This window comes from Suricata suricatta, chromosome 5 (assembly GCF_006229205.1).
Source record: "Suricata suricatta isolate VVHF042 chromosome 5, meerkat_22Aug2017_6uvM2_HiC, whole genome shotgun sequence".
Classification (NCBI taxonomy): domain Eukaryota; kingdom Metazoa; phylum Chordata; class Mammalia; order Carnivora; family Herpestidae; genus Suricata; species Suricata suricatta.
In genome coordinates, this window is record NC_043704.1 from 96,783,064 (window position 1) to 96,800,086 (window position 17,023).

General features: G+C 36.5%; 1 protein-coding gene across 3 annotated transcripts in view; it reads left to right on the top strand.

The window, feature by feature from the left end:
- Positions 1 to 14,927, top strand: part of PDCD10 (programmed cell death 10) — a 45,872-nt gene extending 30,945 nt beyond the window's left edge. For all 3 annotated transcript variants that reach the window (XM_029939947.1, XM_029939946.1, XM_029939945.1), the window contains 5 exons: positions 3,161 to 3,278; positions 3,916 to 4,042; positions 10,884 to 10,962; positions 11,256 to 11,338; positions 14,296 to 14,927. In XM_029939947.1, the coding sequence (XP_029795807.1) occupies positions 3,161 to 3,278; positions 3,916 to 4,042; positions 10,884 to 10,962; positions 11,256 to 11,338; positions 14,296 to 14,377 (489 nt within the window). In that variant the 3' untranslated portion in view covers positions 14,378 to 14,927. The remainder of the gene's footprint in view (positions 1 to 3,160; positions 3,279 to 3,915; positions 4,043 to 10,883; positions 10,963 to 11,255; positions 11,339 to 14,295) is intronic.
- The last annotated feature ends 2,096 nt before the right edge of the window (positions 14,928 to 17,023 follow it).

A 17,023-nucleotide genomic window follows, 5' to 3' on the forward strand; every position in this document is an offset into this window, starting at 1 on the left:
CTTCTCCCCTTTGAAAAGTTCAGATAGGTTTTGCTGTTGAGAATCCCTGAATCACAAAAGAGTGAATGTTACTGCCTTTGGGGATAATCTTCTCTCATAGTTGGGTTCTTTATAAAAATTGGACAACTAGGGCACTTGGGTGGCTCAGTCAGTTAAGCTTCCAACTTCACCTCAGGTCGTGAACTCACGGTTCGTGAGTTTGAGCCCCGCATTGGGCTCTCTGCTATCAGCACAGAATCTGCTTCAGATCCTCTCCCTTCCCCTCTCTGCCCTTTCCCCACTCACATGCTTTCTCTTTCTCTCTCTCTCTTTCAAAAATAATAAAATTTTTAAAAATCATTAAAAAAAATTGGACAACCATAGAATTCAAGGTTGTATTCTGGGGGCAGACCTGAAGGTATAGATAGATAAAGTCACCAGTTTAAGCATGGATTTATTTATTTTTGTCAGGCAGAATAATTGGATAGATTGAAGGCTTTTAAAATTAAAAGTAAGTAGCTTAATTAGGATTTCAGCCAGAAGACACTAAGACTTTTATTTCCAGGCTATGTGCATAGGCACCCTGCATCCCCAAAGCAAACTCAGATGGGTGCCATGAGTTGTTTTAAACATTTAAAGGAACATAGTGCTGCTAAACATCTGTTTGACACTGAACTACGCTAGCTTGAGGTAATTTGCAACTCCAACATTCTAGATTGAGATATATATATATATTTATATCTTTCAATGATGTCATCTCTTTGTGAAGTTGGATTTTTGCCATTGCTATGATAAAAAGGAAGTACCACCAGAAAATCAGTGTACAACAGGAAATGAGGGTGGCAGGATCCAGTCTGATTCCAACATTTGAGAATTGTACAGTGCCCAGCAGGTGCATGCATCTCAATAGCAAGTAATCTTGGTCATTTAAGAAAGAAAGAAAATCTTTCTTTCAAGTTTTGTATTTTTTAAAGACTACTACATTGTAAGAAGATACAAGTACTTACTAAGTTGTTTGAATACATAGCACTATAAAGGTATATTTCTTAGCACTTACGAACACCTGTGTGCTGGGGCGCCTGGGTGGCTCAGTCGGTTAAGTGTCTGGCTTCAGCTCAGGTCATGATCTCACAGTTCGTGGGTTCAAGCCCCGCATCGGGCTCTGTGCTGACGGCTAGCTCAGAGCCTGGAGCCTGCTTCAGATTCTGTGTCTCCCTCTCTCTCTGACCCTCCCCTACTTGCACTGTCTCTGTCTCTCAAAAATAAATAAAAAAAATTAAAAAAAAAAAGAACACCTGTGAGCTGAGAAAGTTCAATACTTCTGCAAGATTTCTGTAATGCTCCAATTTGGGCAGTTTGGGGCTCCAGACCACCTTGGTATTGGAAACCTTATTCTCAGACTGTGAGCATTTAGTTCGCATTTAGTTATAACTTACTCAGAGATGGTCTTCCTGTTGGCATTTCTTGTAAGCAGATGGAGAATGCTCTGCCTCATAAGACAATGGATTATATAAGTAATTTACTGCTACTTAGAGGAAGAAGATAAACCACTGTTATCAAATACTGGCTTATTTAAATAGTGCATATAATTTTGTGGCGGTTCACCAAATTAATGTTGACACCATCTTAACCCAAATTAAACAACTTTTCTTTGAAAGGTAACTGTTGTATTTTGAAAATAGATTCTATCTTAAATATATTCATGGAAGGAAAAAAGCAAAACAAGTTATAAAGGGAATGGAATTCATATGATACACTTTATTGTTATTACTCATCTATCAAAATGATTTCCTTAAATAGCATATGACAGTAAGTTAAAATGGTCCAGGATCAAGATAAATGTGTATATTTTCTTTTCCCATTCCATCCCAAAGCCTTCCAGTTTTTGGTATTTGAAACCTAATGAAAAACAAGATGTTGTAATGGAAAGAGCAGTAGGAACAGAAGAAAGCTAGAGCTGCAGATACCAGAATGAAATTGAAAAGGCAGAGGTTAAGTGTGCTTGACACATAAGGAGGCAAATAGATCGCTGTCCAATTATCATAAATTGTGTTTCTATTTGCCGTTTAATATTAGGCAAAAATGATAGGAAATCATCAGCATAATGATTAAAATTGACAGGCATCCTAAAACAAACACTTAGAATGTCATTTCAAAATTTTTAAGAACAGTAAAACGGGACAGAATTACTGGGGAAACCCTAAATCTGAAAATTAACATTGGTAAATGCAGAACTCTTATGTTCATTCCTGAAACGGCTAGAAGATTTAGTGCCCTGGTGAATGTAAGTAACATAGAACCAGTGCAAACTCACTAGTGAGACAAGCTAGACAAACTCAGGAGGTAGCAAGAGGATTAAATGCTGTTGTGTAAATTATTCTTGCTACAAAAATAAAACCGGAAATGAAAATTGTCATGTGTGAAAGTAGTTAAGGGATTATATAGCTTAAATAAAACCTGCAAAGGGAATCCTGGTTTTTTGTTTCATTTTTCTTTTTCTTGATATTGTATTCATTTAAATGCCAAGAGTCTGCAAAGTACTGGTAACATAACTTATTATTTGACCCTCAAGTTGAAATATTAGCTAATGAAAAGAAAGCTAAGTATCCTTAATATATGAAGCTACTGAAAAGAGTAATTGATGGATTACCAAAATACATATAAAGTTTATTTCTATTTTTGTTACCAGTTTGATTGCAAGTGAGCGTAGAGGAGAAATAGGAAGTGATAAATACATTCAAATGGCAAAGGGGGCCATGGCTGTAATGAAGAGCCTCATGCATAAGCTCTGAGGAAAGTGAATGCCATCCATCATGACACCTACTTTACAAAGATTTCTCCCGGGGCGCCTGGGTGGCTCAGTCGGTTAAGCGTCCAGCTTCAGCTCAGGTCATGATCTTGCGATTTCGTGGGTCAAGCCCCGCATCAGGCTCTGTGCTGACAGCTAGCTCAGAGCCTGGAGCCTGTCTTCAGATTCTGTGTCTCCCTCTAACTCTGACCCTCCCCAGCTCACACTGTCTCTCTTTGTCTCTCAAAAATAAAAAAATTTAAAAAACAAAGATTTCTTCCCTCATAAGTTGATCACTGTAAGAAATTCCCAGCAGGTTCTAAATGATTAAGTTTTGGCTTAAAATGCTGATTGAGCTTCTGTATTTTAAAACTAGCTTTCTCTTCCTTACAGGCTGAAAAAGAAAATCCCGGACTTACGCAAGACATCATCATGAAAATTTTAGAGAAGAAAAGTGTAGAGGTTAACTTCACAGAGTCCCTTCTTCGAATGGCAGCTGACGATGTAGAAGGTAGTCAGAGTCTTATTTAGTTTTCTTACTTTGTTGAAAAGCATTTCCTCCAAATCTTTATTTGACGAAGGGCCTTCTCCCTTTCCTTACTGTTATCATCACTATGACGATAGTGGGGACAAAATCTATGTAAACTGTTTGTGTTTTAAGTGAGATTTCAAGAACGTGCTGAAGACATTAGTAGGTTGTTTGGGTTTTGATATAATGGGCCAATTACATATTAAATATAGAGGTTTTTATTAAAGTCATCTTCCCCATTGACAGATATATGTTGCCATTATATTTGTTATGAATGTCATTACTTTAAAGTTTCTTTGTGGACTGTAGCTTTAGAAGCCTGATAAACTTGAATTAGACTTTTGTTTATTTGTTTATTTTAAGATTTCATGGGATTTCAATTTTTCCCAAATTAGAAAATGTTTGGTCTTTCATCTTTTGATAATGTCACTGGGAGAAGGCCCTAATACGATTTCCGAACTAAGCTGAACTTGAATGAAATCTGCTTTGCAATCTTGTCTTTCCTAATCATCTGGCCTTTCTCTCCCCGTCTGGCCCCCCTCTTTACCCAATATTGGGAATTCTTGAATTTGAATTTGGCAAGGAATTGCATGATGCTTTTTATTGTGTATTTTATCAGAGTATATGATTGAACGACCAGAGCCAGAATTCCAGGACCTAAATGAAAAGGCACGAGCACTTAAACAGATTCTCAGTAAGATCCCAGATGAGATCAATGACCGAGTGAGGTTTCTGCAGACAATCAAGTAAGCAGCTTTGGGCTTTGGTTCTTCTTTCCTTGAAAGTACTTCAAAGGAACCACTAATTCTAGGTGTTTTATTTTGGTATGACATTAATATTAAATTGAAATGTTAACTTGAAATAAAACTTGAAATTTTTAAATACTGCATCTTGATTAGTAACGTCTAATCTGTGGTATTTGACATTAGACTATAACATTTTTTAGAATGTTAATATAGGGGCTCTTGGGTGGCTCAGCCAGTTAAGTGTCCGGCTTCGGCTCAGGTCATGATCTCACGGTTGGTGGGTTCGAGCCCCGCATCGGGCTCTGTGCTGGCAGCTAGCTCAGAGCCTGGAGCCTGCTTTGGATTCTGGGTCTCCTTCTCTCTCTGACCCTCCCCTGCTTAGGCTGTCTCTGTTTGTCTCTCAAAAATAAATTAAAAAACATAAAAAAAATTAAAAATAAAAAGAATGTTAATATAAAAAGTGAATGAAATGTACATAAACTGGAAGGTAGTTTGAACTATAAAAAATAAGGGAAAAATGTCAGTGTCAGATTAAAGTGAATAGAGAAGCTGGGTAAATTATAGTATTGGTAACAGAGGATACCAGTATTATTTTGTTTCAGAAATGGCAGAAGTCCTTAAGGTAAGTAATGTATTCTTAGGGTTGAATAGCATTTTTTAATATTAGCCAAATTGTAAACCTCTAAATCCTTACCTTTGGGACACGGGTTAAGTAAGACCGAGAATATGCGTGAGGCCGGCAGGCTGTCCGGCAGCAGCAGCAAGAAGGCCCATCCTTGAGCAGTGGTCCTCAACCCCGGGCGCTCTCCTTGGAGGTGGGGGGGTGGGAGCATGAGGGGGAAGTTCCAAACATAATTTCTGGATGAGTAGAGTCTCATGATTTCCTTCAGCCTCACTGGATATAAAATGAAGAAAATTGGGAATAACTAGAGTGGCATTAGTAGTGCGACCTTTTGGTGAAACCACAAGTAGAAAATGCTGAAAAGGAAAATTTTTCAGATGTTTGTTTATTCTGGAAGAGGCTGCATCATCATACATTGTATCTTTAAAGAATGTAAAGATGTTCACTGGGAGTAAATACTAACATTCATCTCTTAGAAATAGTATTCTTGGTAATTCGCATTACAAAATGCTATTTTAGCTAGTTTGGGCACCTATTTTGAGTGGTATGGGGGAGGAGTACCCCATTTTAGAAAATAATGGTTTGTGATGGCCACCGAATCCAGCTTTCAGGGAGCGCCCCTCTTTTTTTAGGTCTTCTTTTCCCCTTTTTTTTTTTTAAAACGTTTTTTATTTTTGAGAGGCAGTGAGATAGGACACAAGCGGGGAGGGGCAGAGAGAGGGAGACACAGAATCTGGAAGCAGACTTCAGGCCCTGAGCTGTCAGCACAGAGCCCCACACAGGGCTGAAACCCAGTAACCGTGAGATCATGACCTGACCCGAAGTCAGACTTTCAAGGGACTGAGCCACCCAGACGCCCCTCTTTTAGGTCTTCTAATTGAGAACCTGAAAGTATGAGAGATTTTTCATTGCCTAGCTAAATTTCATGTCACAGGAACAAATCCTGAGGTAAATATTTTACCCTTATAGGAAAGCCACAACTTCCTTTAACTATTTTTAATATGTAAAAAAGGAAGATGATCAACTGTGCATGAATTTTTATTTTTAGTCTAATATAAAGTAAACACGTTTAGCTCATAAAAGGATCTGAAGCCAGTGATCTGAAGCACAGTTATTTAAACAACTTATTTTTGGCATTTTCAAATAATTTAATAAGATTTTAATTTATCTTGATCATATATTTGCTTATGATCTATTCTACACTTCTATGAATATATGACATTTTAAAAATAATATTTTTAGCAGATCTTGCCTCAGGTCACTGAAGGAGAAGTTTATAGAATCAGTGTCCTCTTGATAATAATAGTCCCTCATTCCAATAATGTTCTCAGTGCTTTCTCATGTGCTTTGTATATATTAACTTATTATAACACTGCTATAACAAGGGAAGAAATTAAGTAATGTTTTAAGGTCACAGAGCTGGTTAAGTTGGTAGATCTGGCTTCGAACCCAGGCAAACTTGCTCCAGGGTCTTCTCTGCTGCTTCCCAGAGATGCATTATGCTGATCTAACCTGGTGATCCAAAAATGGTTTCTACCATTCAGAAGAGGTGTGATAAAGGACATCTTAATGTAGAATTTCAGTCGGTAAGAGCGAGAACAGTGCTGTGGGTGAAGCTGGGGAGACGCGATCGCCCCAGAGCCCTCATCCTGCTGCTTTGACACCGTCTTCCCCTCTGGAGTCCCCAAAGCATCCCTGCTAAACCCTTCGTGGCTGTGGAGAGAGAGGTTTGAAAAACACTTTACAACCAACCACTTTTTAATTATAAGGGAATTGAAGTCAGGAGCCTAAGAGTCTTGTCCATAGTCCTTCACAGAGGCCAAATCAGGGGCTTGTTTCTCATTTGTGGGGCAATAGTAATATTTCAGTTATGTTTTCTGGAGTGCACTCAGCATGACTGAATTAAGAATATTGGCAATTCAAATTTATTTCTTAACCATTTGAGGAAGCATAATTGGCCATGTAAAGTTTGTGTTGATAATGTATATTATTTCTGAGACCAAAATTCAACCATGTATGAATGAACATAGATAGGGAAGGTGTAATTATTTGTATCACGGATACAGATTGGTACATTTTGGGACATATCATTCCCATGGTTCATGGATAAAAACGCACCAAAATAAAAAAATGGCTTATCCTTCAGGTACAACATATTGTGTAGTTACTGTTTTTTCTTTGAAATATTTTACTTTTTTATATTTAAGGTAGTTTTATCTTTACTTTAGCAATATTTTTCAATAAACATGTATCAAATACTTTATCAAGCACTGCATCTGATTTCATGGGTTATATTAAAGTAGAAAAAAGACTTCTGTCCACTAACAAATACCCAGGCAGTTTTGTATACGTATATGTTAGCAGACCAAGATTTGAATTTCCATTCCAGTATTTAGAGGTATGATCTCGGGTATATTAGTAGCTTCTGCCATTCTAGTTTCTGCCTATGAAGACGGGGGTAAAAGTTGCAAGAATTGGAAGAAATGACACACATAACGTACCTCACACAGAAGCTTGCACACACGGCACATACCAGCATGGTAAAACAAGGGCTTCCCCCCTTTTCTCCAAGAAGTTAATGAGGGAAAATGATCTGGCAAACAAATATGGTAAAAGTTCTTTTGATTAATGAATGTTTCTGTTTGACTACAGTTAAGCTTATACAAATATTTAATAAAATTAACTAATAGGGTTTTTTTTTAAGTCTGATATATTCTAATGAATGATTAGTAGAGACTTGTATCTTCTTAAAGCAGAAAGCCATGTATTTATCTATTTACTCTTTATAGTCTGCATTTGCATAATCATATGCTCAATTCATGAGTTTGGTTTTTCAGATGGTTTCAGAATAGCTTTTCCAGAGTTGTCCAGTCTAGATGAAACTAAACATACAGATAGGAATTTTTTTCCTTTAAAGTGTTCACATAAACATACGTTATATAAATTTGGGTGACATGATTAAAAGCTCTACTGTTCCATGCAAGTTTTGGATAGGATGTATGTTTACATTTCATCTGATGCCTGTTATCCTCTCTTTCAAGTGTATGTTTCCCCAAAATTGCCCACAAAAAGCTACAAATTGCTAAAATTTCTTCCCACTGTAACTGTGCTACATGGCCCTTTTCACAGAATCACTTCACTCCAGACTAATAATGCGGAAGTTATTTTATCCTCAGGTTTTCTCCAATTCTTGATCTGTTACATTGTCTGAAGTATTTTTTGAAGTTCTGATTATTTTTTGTTGTAGGAAATGGAGACTTAATTACTAATACAATTTAGCTTCCCTGGTGCAAACCTTAGTGCCTTAACTGAAAAAACTGTTCTGTGTACATACAGATGATCTAATGTTTGACATAAATTGCCACAAATTGTTTTTAATTTTTTTTAAATGTTTATTATTTTTGAGAAGGAGACAGTGCGAGTGGGAGAGGATCATAGAGAGAGGGAGACATAGAATCCGAGGCAGGCTCTAGGCTCACAGAGCCCAAAGCGGAGCTCAAACCCACAAACTGTGAGACCATGACCTGAGCCAAAGCCGCATGCTTAACTGACTGAACCACCCAGGCGCCCCAACCACAGATTATTTTTAAAGAAAGGCAGGCCTACAGATAAACAGCCTTGATCATTCAGTAGAGTTCTTTACAAAGCTCTGTGATCAGTAATAGATCTAACTTTAGTTCTAGGCTCTAGATTCCCAAAGACTGGTTTCCAAAGTTGGTTCATCAGTAAAATTACCTGGGGGGTTATTTTTTAGGTGTTTTTTTTTTTTTTAAATATAGACAGTTTCCCAATATTCATTAGTCAGCCTGGGGTGCTATTCAGTAAACCCTCGCTTTATCTAAGAGGCGAGTGAATGAGAACTCACTATTCTTTTGACCTATACAATCTAGCCATTATCATTATATATAGAGCATATATTCATCTTGCAGATTGACCCTGAAAGCACATTCTTGTAATCCCTTTTTTATTTTTTATTTTTATTTTTAAAAATCTTTGTTTTTAAAACATTTTTCTAATGTTTATTTTTGAAAGCGAGAGAAAGCATGAGCAGAGGGGAGCAGAGAGAGGACGAGAGACAGAATCCAAACCAGGCTCCAGGCTCTGAGCTGTCAGCACAGAGCCCGACGCGGAGCTCAAACCCACAAACTGTGAGATCATGACCTGAGGCAGAGTCGGATGGTTAGCCGACTGAGCCACCCAGGCACCGCTTTATTTATTTACTTTGAGAAGAGAGAGAAAGCACATGAGAGAGGAGGGGCAAAGAGAGAGGGAGAGAGAGAGAATCCCAAGCAGGCTCCATGCTCAGTGCAGAGCCCAATGCAGGGCTCCAATCTGATGACTGTGAGGTCATGACTGGAGCTGAAATCAAGAGTTTGATTGATGCTTTACCAGCTAAGCCACTCAGGTGCCCCTATAATCCCTTTTATTTATTTATTTTTTAATGTTCATTTATTTTCGAGATAGCAAGAGTGGGGCAGGGCAGAGAGAGAGGGAGACACAGAATCTGAAGTAGGCTCGAATTCACAAACCGTGAGATCATGACCTGAGCCGAAGTCGGACATTTAACTGACTGAGCCACCCAGATTCCCCTAATCCCCCTTTTAAAGTAGGATATTAAAGTATTCTACAAAGTTTTTTGCATATAAACACCTGTTTGATTACTCTGTAATTTGCTCTATTATGTTCTGTTTTAAATGGGCTTGTTATGGACTTGAAGTATCTTCCAAATATTTATTTGCTAAATCGTAATTTTTCTCATGTCATGGTCATTTGATACTACTTTATTAATAAGCAGTAACGAATTTATGCACATCACAGCAATACAGGAGTCCGCTTACTTGAAACTATAGATGAAAGGAACCATTAATATAAGTTAAAACTGCTGTTCTTAAACTAGAGGTAAAAGGGGAAAAATGAGTGGACAGGTTCCATTTGTATCTAAAATTCATTGTCCTACTTGCATATTTAATATTTTAGTGTTTCAGCCTGATATCAATGTTTGACATACAGGAGGTAATAAGTAATATTTGTTAAAATATTTTACTATTTCAGAATAGACAAATACTTCTTTTATATCAATATCCTGCATACTTGTAATTCTTAGACATCCCACTTGCTTATTTATGAGAAATGTTATGAAATACACATACACGCACACACACAAAATACGGACATAGAGCGCTTTGGTTTTTTTTTCTTCAGTAAAAAGCTGAAATGTTTTAGGTATGAAATACCTGAAATCTGACATTTGTGATTAAAAAGTCAGTAGTAAAAGATTATGTTTGGAATGGTGTAGATTTATGTGTTACTAATTCATATCTTCACTCTTGCATTTGCACAGCAGAAGTTTAAGTTCAGTTTGACCAAATACATTGCTATGAAGTTAGAAGATGAAAATTGAAAAGGGCATAGATGTAAAAGATAAGAGTTTAGAAAAAAAATGGGTTATGGATAAGAAGAACATTCAGCTCATGAGAATTACTGTTTTCTTTATATCCTTAAAAGTAGAGGAAGGTGTTGATGCATATATAGTCCAAGGATGATTGCTGAAAAGGTTAAGGTAGAAAAATACTCTGATACTGCCTTTCTCAAATTTCAATATATTTTCCAAGGGAAATAATAACAACAAAGGTTTTGGAAGAGGAAGATAGGCAGTTGTTAAGTAGAAGGTAAATGTGTCTTAAGAGATGTCTGAAATGCTTTTCATTTTCAACGTTCAACTTTTAGGTATGTGACTTGAAGTGCTGGTAAATAAAGGAGTGAATTGCATGTGAAGTAAAAATTTTATATAATTGTTCATGAGATAGCAAAAGTGGAGAATATGGTAGCTTGAATTTAGCTACATTAGCCAGAGAAAGGAAAAATCATAACTGGAAAAGGTGGGAAGCAGAGACAATTCTTAAAAATTTGAGTAAGTAATGCTGAATGAAATGTTACTGATTTAGGAAGGTTGAAGTTAATTGTAGAACAAACCTTGACAAAGCGGTCAGCAGTGCAGAGAGGTCAGGGTCACAGAAGGATACGAGCTAGAAGCTCCATGCAACCTACCAGTCGGATGTTTGCACATGATGCAGGATTAGTGTGGTCATTAACAGCGTGACTAGTAATCCGTAAAACGTGTGTATATTTGTATATATTATATACAGTAAGCACACACACAGACAAACCTCTTCCAAACATAACTGATTTAAAGAAGATTCTTTTTCCCTTACCCAACAGGGATATAGCTAGTGCAATAAAAGAACTTCTTGATACAGTGAATAATGTCTTCAAGAAGTACCAGTACCAGAACCGCAGGGTAAGTGGAGTAGAAGCCTTGTAAGCTCCCACCCTAGATGTTGCTTTACACTTACTTGTTTTATTGAATTAAATATGAAGATGGTCTGGTTATTGGAAATAGTTTTGTATCATTAACCACTGGTTTTGTTATTGAATTAAAATATGCTGTCACATATATTTAAGTAAATCTCAAAATTCTAATCCATAATATAAAGTCCATCCCATATTCTGTGTAATCTTTCTGTCTTTGATTTTGGCTTTTATTTCTCTTTTTTTATTTAATATTTTTCTTACTATGTTTAATGTCTATAGGCACTTGAACACCAAAAGAAAGAATTTGTAAAATACTCCAAAAGTTTCAGTGATACTCTGAAAACCTATTTTAAAGATGGCAAGTAAGTAGTGTGATTTATCATCCTTGTCTTTTAAAGTTAAATTATGTAGTTTTATATGATACTAAAACCATATAAATTAAGCCCTTTTACTATGTTGTTAATACTCAAATTAACTAGTAACAAAGATAGACTGTTTATAAAATAGGGAGTGTGCGGTTGACAATCCAGCCATAACTAGTTGAGAGCAGGTGGCAGGCTTTTTCGGAAATAGGCCACATGGCAAGTACTTTGGCCTGGTGGGCTCGTCAGAACCACCCGCTTCACCCCCCGTAGTGGTGGTGCAGAAGCAGTGGAAGCATGTGGCATTATGGCCAGGTTCTGATAAAACTGTATTTACTGACTCTGAAATTTGGCTTTTGTATAATTTGCACCTGTACATAATATTCTTCTTTTTTTTTAACCATTTAAAAATATAAAAGTAATCTTAGCTTGACGGCCTGGGGAGTGAGATTGGCTTACTAGCCCACTTTATCAGCCCCTGAAGCTGTGGTTCTTAAATTTTAGTAGCCTCAGAATCACCTGGAGGGCTCATTAAAGAACAGATTGTCCACTCTGTAGGTCTGGAGCACACCGAAGAATTTGCATTTCTAAGAAGTTTCCAGATGATACTGATGTTGCCAGGTCTTTTGAGAACTAAAGTTAAAGCAGTGGTTCTTAATCCACTTTGCATGTTAGAAGCACTTGGGTTCGGTTTTTGAAAACTCCAGTGCCTTGGTTCCAATTTCAGAAGTTCTGATTCAGTTAGCTTGGAATGGGACCAGAGTGTAAGTCTTTTTAAAAAGTATTCCAGGGGGCACCTGGGTGGCTTAGTGAAGTGTTCTGACTCTATTTCAGCTCAGGTCGTGATCTCACAGTTTGTGAGATCGAGTCCCGTGTTGGGCTCCGTGCGGACGGTGCGGAGCCTACCTGGGATTCTCTCTTTCTCCCTCTCTCTCTGTGTGTCCCTTCCACTCTCTCTCCCTCTCAAAATAATTAAACTTAAAAACAAAAAAAGTATTCCAGGTGATTTAAAAGTGCTGCAAAGGTTGGGACTCACTGTCATGGAAGAGCACTTGTTCTATGAGTAGTATACTAAAAAGGTAAATTGGACATTGTTTTTAAATTTATATACAATTGTCTATGGAACACTCCAGAACACTAGGAAGATGTAGGTATTTTACACACACGTATAATATATAAGCAGGGAGGTTATGTCATCTGCAGCATCGCACCTCATCATGATTTCTTTGTACCTCAGGCAGCATACTAGAAATTCTATGGACAAGACCACTTTCTGACAGTGCTTAAAGTCAGAAAAATCATTTAAATAGTGATTATTTCATTTATAACTGGCAGGGATCTCTAACATTTTATCCTACCGTTTGAAATTTAAAGATCCCTAAAAGCCAGATCAAACCATTACAATATCATTATAGTAATATTTAAAAAAAATACATTAGAATGGTCTGTTAATTTTCAGTTATTTTTTAGCAGTTCAAATACGTTGAAATCTTTACATTTATATTATGAAGATATTGAACTACATTTTATTAATGGTTTTGTGTTACTCCATACCGCTGTTTAGAGAGTCTAGGGAAAATGTTCCTTGATGACTTAGTTTAATAAGCTTGCAGGTGTGTTCTGAAAATAACCTTACATCTGTTTTTCCTTGGTCTCCACTGCTAAGCCCAAATAACCAAAACACATTAAAAGAATAATTTACATGATGGGATCATTATTTCTGATTCTAATTAAGAACTATCATGAAATAAGCACATTGAAAGGTTGAGATTCCTTTAAAGCCTAATTTTCATTAATCTGAAGTTATGCACTCTGCATATGGATTACTCAGGCCCCCTGCTCCTACTTTTTCTCCATTCAGTAGCTTCTGTAAATTACAATTATTTGTGTATGAATAATGTGCCATAAGTTTTGTACCTGTTTTCTCAAAACTGAAAACTGTTAATAGAACTTGATCTTTGAGCCATCTTCCAATAGAGGGGATGTATTCACAGTAATTCCATGAATTCTTCCTGGTCCATCTTTTTTGAGAAATGTCTAGGATGAAGATGTAAGTTTTAGCTCTGATACTGAGGAACTGACAAGACCACACAGTGGGACCAGGGCCTCCGTTCTTTGTCCCATTCACATAGGAGAAATGTGTGTGGCACAAAGTAACTCCTAAGAACATATATTTACATATTGTCAGCTTTCAAATACTGAAACCACATGATTGTTTTATTTTTTTTAATGTTTATTTATTTTTGAGAGAGAGAACACGAAGCGGGGAAGGAGCACAGAGAGAGGGAAACACAGAATAGAAGCAGGCTTCAGGCTCTGAGCTGTCAGCACAGAGCCCAGTACGGGGCTCGAACACATGAACCCCAAGATTATGACCTGAGCTTAAGTTGGACACTTAACCGACTGAGCCACCTCGGCACCCCACCACATGATTATTTTAAAAGTAGATTTATTCCAAAAGTAGTTTAGAAGTCTCATAATTTTTTTTTTTTTTTTTGGTAAGAAGGTAAGAGAGATTGGGATAAATCAGATTTGAAGTAATTAACTTTTTTTCTTAAGTATCATGTCCATTGACATAGAGCATTTGAGGAGATTTTATTTCAGTAACTTACATGAAATCAGAGCTGGAGACTACACCGAGTCCTGTTTGGCCAGTTGTTTGTTCAGCCTCGCCATGAGATCTGGTTGTGGAGGCGCCACCTGTCACTAGCAGCCCAAGACTTTATTGCCAGCCAGAACCACTAGGGGGCACTAATTCCTAGGAGAGTTTCAAATGATGCAAGACCATTCAGTACCAACTGGTATAAAGGATAGGAGCCTCAGGACTAACTTGCCTTTCTTTTTTTCCCCTAAATTTATTTTGTTGCTATTGTTAGTAGATGGTATCAAGTATAAATATTTTTAAAGGATCATTTTTTTTATAAAATTAATGCTTTTTTTTTTTTTTTCCTAAACAGGGCAATAAATGTGTTCATAAGTGCCAACCGACTAATTCATCAAACCAACTTGATACTTCAGACCTTCAAAACTGTGGCCTGAAAGTTGTATATGTTAAAAGATGTACTTCTCAGTGGCAGTATTGAACTGCCTTTATCTGTAAATTTTAAAGTTTGACTGTATAAATTATCAGTCCCTCCTGAAGGGATCTAATCCAGGATGTTGAATGGGATTATTGCCATCTTACACCATATTTTTGTAAAATGTAGCTTAATCATAATCTCACACTGAAGATTTTGCATCACTTTTGCTATTATCATTCTTTTAAGAATTATAAGCCAAAAGAATTTACGCCTTAATGTGTCATTATATAACATTCCTTAAAAGAATTGTAAATATTGGTGTTTGTTTGACATTTTAACTTGAAAGCGATATGCTGCAAGATAATGTATTTAACAATATTTGGTGGCAAATATTCAATAAATAGTTTACATCTGTTAAACATTTCTTTACTTGAAAAAATACATATATATATATGAACATATATATATATATATGATCAGAAGACCAAGACAACTTGGTGTAATGTCTAAAGAACTTCTAACGGGAGCTTACTAGTAGTTTATCAGATAATAAAGCAACAAGAATTCTATTTTTTGGTCCTTAATCACTCTAGGAAAATGGTAGTCAATAGAGATATTTTTGTTAGTTATTATATAGAGGTACTGAATATTTTTGCAGCCTGTTTTAAGAAACATATGAGAAAGAAATGGCAGTTTATAGTGTCTTCACACTGTAATGTCATTTCTTGAACTCTGTGACAATGTAAAATTAAGTTTTTCCGGTATGCTGGGCCCTAATAAGCTTTGTATCCTTTTCTTCCAAAAACAGCCACAACTAATAGTAATTTGAAGCTAAACCAATGCTAGTTGGTTTGCAATTGTCATGAGTTATAAATGTTATACACACTTTTTAAATATATAGAGCTTTGTTTCATCATAGAGAAGTTTTACGGAAATTCTGTATCAGGTGATCATATTAAGTGATTTAATTTTTCAGTTATGATAAAGGCAAACTCAGGATTTGTTTATCTTTTATAAAGATTTTAAATGTTAAGCTAAATTTGTTTGGCAATATAAATTTCTTCGCTATAATGCAATTTAGTTTTTTTTAACTTTTCTTTTCTAAAAATAGATTTTTAAAGAATTGCTATCTTTGGCAACATAAGAGGAAATTGTCCTATTAGATAACAGGAAATCTATGGAAAGAAGCAAAAAAAATATAGACAATTGGATGAAATCTCTTAATTTATGGACATTTTACTGAATTGTTTTTTTTTTTTCCAAAAGTTCATAGTAAAAGAAATGGAATTGGTGATTTTAATACTATTTATTTTTGATATCAGTTATTCACTCTCAGAAGTAGACAGATGGTTGCTTGCAAAATAGACTTGTAAATATATGAAGAAAAAATACACCGCTTTATCTTTTTCTGAGCAGCAGACTTTTGTAACATAAACTAATACTATATTCCTTCCAGTTGTCGTGACCTCTTTAACAGAACTCACCAGTTACCAGCCATTCCCTAAATCATCTGTTTTATAAGCCATCTGTCTTTCCATCTCACTGTCCAATATCTCTAGCTTCCATTTACGTGAAGTTTACCAGGACGATTGCTCAGAGGGAGGTTTGTTCTCAGGATAGTGCAGTTTCATACGTTGATCCTAATGGGGCTGTGTTTGGGTCAGTGAGGAAAGCCCCAGTATGGTCCCAGATTCAGCTCCAGAGAACAGGAAAAAAAGGAGGAGAAGACATTTGTTGAGGACCCATCTCTTTGCCAAGCACTATTCTAGATACATTCATAATTTAATTTTCTTAACAGTCCTGTGACCTAGCTGTCTGCCTTGCAGTTAAGAAAACTGATGAAGGGAACTTAAAATTACAGAGCCAGTCACTGCTGGCGCAGGGGTTTGAGTTCAGTGTTTGCCTCCATGATCTTTCCACTGATCTGTACTTCATTCATTGCTGAAAACCCATCTGGTTTAGAATATGAATTCCCTAACACCACCTGACAAAGCACTGTTCCTCCACAGGGAAATGAGAGAACTTGAGACAGTGTGAGAAGTTTTAAACTTCAATTTCTGCATTTTATAGGGCCATTCTTTTTTTTTTTTTTTTTTTTACTGCTATGTTTTAGAGGTTTAAAATGGCCCCTCTTCACACTTTTCAAACACAATGATACAATAGTAGATCGTAGGTTTTGTTTTGTTTTAAGTGATTGCAGTTTAAATAACCTTATTAGCAAAACATGAAGTTCACAACCCAGGATCACAATCCCTTCTAATTGTTATTTTTAATTATCTTTCTATGTGGAAGGGATTTTCAATTTACCAAAAATTGGCAAGACTTAGAATAATACAAAGAACACCAATACATCTTTTATCCAGACTCACCTGTTATTTAGAGCTTAGCGTTTTTTGTCATATGGTTGTTCATTTGCCCTCAGGTCCCCGTTAGATCATTTCCGTGTGTGCCTTTGTCTTTACGACATTGGTATGACGTGTTTTTGAAGAACGCAGTCCTTTGCCCCCCACCCCTACCTTCATAGAAAGTTCCTCATTTGAGTTTTCCCCATTAGATTCCGGCTATGTGCTCTCAGAAAACTCCATCGTTGGAACCCAGTCGTCAGAGTATCCATCCAGCTAGTCTCAGGAGTGTCCGTCTGCCGTTGGTGATGTCAGGTTTGGCC